General features: G+C 44.3%; 1 protein-coding gene across 3 annotated transcripts in view; it reads right to left on the reverse strand.

Annotated features, from left to right (window-relative positions):
- sf1 (splicing factor 1) overlaps window positions 1-5,000 on the reverse strand; it is a 21,448-nt gene that overhangs the window by 8,348 nt on the left and 8,100 nt on the right. For 2 of the 3 annotated variants that reach the window (XM_088293137.1, XM_088293138.1), the window contains exons 3-5: window positions 3,165-3,431; window positions 1,853-1,984; window positions 284-359 (exon numbers count right to left, since the gene is read on the reverse strand). In XM_088293137.1, the coding sequence (XP_088149263.1) occupies window positions 284-359; window positions 1,853-1,984; window positions 3,165-3,431 (475 nt within the window). Of the gene's footprint in view, window positions 1-283; window positions 360-1,852; window positions 1,985-3,164; window positions 3,432-4,118 lie in introns of those variants that run through there. The other variant, XM_088293139.1, reaches the window with a different exon arrangement.

Genomic DNA, 5,000 nt, shown 5'->3' on the forward strand with positions numbered 1-5,000 from the left:
GTCTGTCACACAAGAACTTTTGTGACTTTACCGATCGCCAAACAATCAAAATCTGGGGATAATCTATGCAAGCCTTGCTGAATAATTATCAAACGCTTCTCCTCAGCAAGTAAGATTTTTTTAAAAGTACACCTGTCAAATCTAACCTATCTTAAGAGTTATCCTAACCACAACACCACATAGAAATGTACTGAAAATGAGCATTTGTTTTCTTCCATAAATCAAAAATACGTCAATAAGGTAGAGAAAGTGTTACTGTTCATGGGTTTAATCTTTTTCCGACCTGTCCTCAGGGTTAACAGGGATTCCCAGGTCTCCTGTACGCAGTTTACGTGTCAGGTCTTCAATCTGCAGTTGGACTGGAAGAATTCAGGTTAGGAAAGAAAAACAAGGATGGGGAGAAATGTGGTTATCACAACACCAACAAAAAGGAGACAACGCTCCCAACAGGGGAGCGCCGTCTCGCTCATTTATGAGGTCACAAAAGACGAACAGCAACGGGGAAGTCGAAGCCATTACGTTCGACCCGGTCTTAACATTAGCAATGTGAACGATGACAAGTCAGGTTAAACGTCTCACAAATCAATCGCCACAAGATTCATTTCAATGGATTATCATATCAACATTGACCAAATACGCAAACAACACAACGGCATCGGCGTGGCTGTGTTCGGAATCACCACTATTTCGTTCATGCACCGGCCCAATGGAAAATGCTTTTCAAACACAACTCAGGCACGTACGACAACGTACGGCATAAAGTTCAGCTGGTGGACCTTACGTAATTAATAACCTTGTTATAGGCTGACGGAATTTGCCGTGGCAATTTCGATGCGTTTGTTTTCTTAAAGCGTTTCTGCTGACTCCTTGTGAAAAGGCTTTGTGGGCGACACTGACGACGGGGGCCGACTTCTCCTCACTGCTCAAAAATACCAACGACTCACGAGTTAACCTCGGTGCAACGATATTGTGATTCCGAACACAGCCGGGGTGTAGTTCACAGAGCAAGTTGGAGCTTTTTGGATCATTCTTACTTTTTCTTTAACTATTAGCGCAATGTAGCAGAACGAATGAAAAAAAAAAAAAAACAGCCAAGTGTGACAACGTAAAAGCGGGCAAAAATGAATGTTCACATGGCAGCTACAAACAACCATGACCAATGACTGGACATCGATAACAATGTCAGTTATTGAGGGAACGGACGCGTGTGCGTACTTCAGAACACCCGTTGCGGGCCCATGAAGGCAGTTTGTGGGTGCTACACTGCTGCTGGAAGGCACTTCTGTTCCAAATGATCGCTTGAGATGAGTTTTGCCCACAGAGTAGCAAGTTTGAAAGTGCTCAATTAGTTTGCCATTGAAGCAGCATTGCTCACAGTCGAACACAAAAAAAATACACAAAGCAGAACTTTAGCAAGTTAAAAAGGACATTATGAGCTTCCATGCACAGGAACAATATTGACGTGTAGTTTTTTTGTTTTTTTTTTGGGGGGGTGTCAGGCAAGATGATGAACTGTGACCTGCAGTTTATGGACAAATATCAGCAAGCGGTGGCATTTAATCATTAGGCAGACATTACAACTCGCTAATGGGTGCCAAATGATATGCAAACCGCACAGAGGCAGGGGAAATACTTCCACAGCACTTTCAAACACCACACAAAAGATGAGCCGAGTTAATAATTAACTTTGGGGAGTTTAGTAAAAACCGAAGCAAAAAAAAAAAAGATCTTATGCATCATGTAGATATGAAATACCCCAAAAAATGAAACATAAAAAGTAACCTTTCATATTGAAGCAAGTGTTTGAGACAGACAGACATGACATAATAGTAAAATATTGCTTTAAAATTACCTATATAGGCTCTCTCTTGGTCTCGGGTTAGACCAGGTGGGATGACAGTGGGCATACCCGGTATGACCGTTTTCTGATCCGGAGTCTCACTACTCCAACGACTCTTTTTTCTTTGTTTCTTCTGGTTGAAATCTACCAAGAAAAAAATACAGCAATGTCTTACCAGATTTTCAGTTTTCAGCCTATTTTTGACGGTGCAAGTGTAAACAATGACGTGCGGACTGGTCAAGATGGGGCATTGGAACACGTTTAATTTTGAAAACGAAATTCCAATCAGCTACTTTTTTTTTTTAAGAATTGTAAAGAGCAACATCCAAAACGATTCTTCACACAAGCAAGACGGCAAGAGATTGACTATGATGACAATTACATATTACATCACCAAGAAGATATTTTAAAATATGATTCCAAATACTTTCATGCTTTGTTTTAAATGACTCTTACTATGGTCGTCCACTTTCAATAGCACTTTTGCTCATTAGGGGCCTATCCCAGCTCATTTTGGCCGAAAGGCACGGTCGAGTGTGAAGTGGTTGCAATGAGAGAGAAAAAGAAAAAAAAAAATCAAGTGAGGCTTATCTTCAATGAAGCCAACATGCATGTTTTTGGAAAAAAATAACTCAGAGTAGTGGACCCCATCATTCACGTGGGGATACGTACTGACATAGCAAAACTATGTACATGTATAACTAATGGCCATTATAAATACATTGAAAAAATATTTGACTCACAAATTATTTGAAAAAGAGTTGTTTCCTCTCTCACAAATAATAATAATAATAAATGGGGGTGGGGGGGGTGACAAAATCTCCGAATAGAAAAATTGGGGGTACTGAATAGCGAGTAGGCGGGGCCAAACGCATCTGTGGAGCCCATGCAAACGGAAGGCGCACTTGGCCACGCCTACAACGGGTAAGCCGTCGTTACCCAAACGTAAATTACGCTTTGGGAACGCATTTTAACTCATGACGTTCTGATTGAATGTGTTTTGACGCAACGATGTGATATTTTTCTCGAATAAAAACAAAATTTGTGTGTGTGTGTGTGTGTGTGGAGGGGGGGGGGGGGGGGGGGTTATGCACTGGGTCGGCCTTCCAATCCATTTCAAAAGGAAATGCTGAATTGATATTTGTGTTACCGTACTTGGCGCACATTCAATGTTCGGAACTCGCGTTTGGGCAAATGTGCGTTTTAATAGTACGACGAATACGAGTATTGTTCATTTCCTTTTGGCCCGAGGTAGTGTCATTCACGCCATCGTGGTTAGCTCACGTCACGTTGGTTAGCCATAGCATCTTAAACTGAGTTTTACCTTGTCCGCCGCCGGGCTGCTGCTGTTGAGGCGGCTGCGGCGAAAAGCCAGCAGGCGCGCTAAACTGCGCAAAAGCCGGGGATGGCATCGCAGGTTGGAAGCCTTGTAAGGGCGGAAAGGACGCGGCAGACCCCTGGGTCGGCATCATGCCGTTCCCGGCGCCGGGCCCTGCGTCGAAGCCTCGTTTAGCGCCGATGCTGGGGTGCAACTTCCCCAAGGGAGTCGCGTTTGCGCCAGTAGCCATTTTGGGCTGGTCCCGTCCACTCGCTGTCGGGAAAAAGTTGGTTAGTCGAAGGCCTGAATGTGCTGAACAGGAGCAGAACACCTCGCGCGAGCCCCTTCCGAGTCATCAAAATGGCGCCTCGCTCAAAAACCACAAAAGATCGTCGCTCGCTCGCGTAAGGAAGTGGACCCAGCAGTAAACCGCGCTCCTATTGGAGGACAGGAGCTCGCCTCCTGAAGGACGTCACAAGCAGCTAAGCGAACCGACATGTCAAAGACTGCGCGACCTCTTGCTTTGTCCACTTCAGCACCATCAAAAGAAGAGTTTATCATTTCCAGCATTTTAACTTTTTGAATTCGATTACCGCCCCCCCCCCCCCCCCCACGACCGTGGCAGCCGCACCACTAAGGTTCAGGGTTCAAATCTCGTGTGGGCTTCCTCCCATATTTCAAAACGTGCCATTTTCGACTAAAATTAAATATGAAAAAGGACATTCATTTGAACGAGTGTGACCGCTTGCTATGACGTGACCTGCAACTTCGAGTGACATGAACGAAAGCACAAAATTCAGTTAGTCAGATTGATCCCATCCATATTTTTTAAATTAAACATTATTGATTTTTGAAAATTAAGTCCAATGGCTAATGGAGCTCTCATCATTGGAGCGATATGATGGCTCCAGGTAGCATTTGTCTCTACTCCCAAAAATGGAATTGAAACACACCCAAACATTGACTTAATTCTGTTTATTTAGGAGGCGACAACAAAGACATCAAACGGTCCATATAATGAATCAAAATTTGATGGAAATAGAGAGTGGGTGTTAACAGCAATGCAATATCACATTTTTTTTTTTTTTACTATAACCCGAAAGAGACATTTTGATTATACTGTATGAAATAAATGGAGACGTTCCCTACAGAACAAACGGGTATGCCCGTTTCGATGCGCTAGCCAAGTCAACTAAAATGGAGGCAATTTAAGCATTGTATTTACATGTTCCATCATTGCCTCGTATACGTAGCTACACTGTTGTTGTCTCAAAACTACACTAAAAAGCAAAAACACATTTCATAAAGACTCGCCTATGGGAAAATAACCCCCCCCCCCCCAAAAAAAACAAATAAAACCAAAATACATGCACGAATATGTCACTGACTGAACCCTTAAAGAACGTTGCTACTTTCAGATGAAGTGGAACGCAAATGTATTCACACACTTTCTGCCTTTTTTTTGTCTTGACATGAGCAACTGGATCTCTTTTGGTAAGACTAGTGGCTGCATGCTGAACGGCTAAGCTAACCCACTATCAGTTGTCACGCTGACTGTGAGAGACAAACGTCGCCGGGATCCCGCGGATAATTAGAGGTAGTACTTATTGGCTGAAGTGGCCACCGTCGGGATCTGTGAACCCGGATACGTGTATCCTTCGCCCTCGGCGGGGACTCTCCGAATCGGACTCCGGTCCCGGGTGACATATGGGGGAACCGGTGCAGGGGGGACCTGAGGGACCTGATATGGGTCGACGCTAGACGGCGACGCACGAACAGGCGTGGAGGCGGCCGCCGCTGCTGCAGCAGGGGTGGGCATGGCGCGTTGTTCCTCATAATAAC

This window comes from Idiotropiscis lumnitzeri, chromosome 4, assembly GCF_059441095.1.
Source record: "Idiotropiscis lumnitzeri isolate Australia: NSW breed Sydney's pygmy pipehorse chromosome 4, RoL_Ilum_1.0, whole genome shotgun sequence".
NCBI lineage: Eukaryota > Metazoa > Chordata > Actinopteri > Syngnathiformes > Syngnathidae > Idiotropiscis > Idiotropiscis lumnitzeri.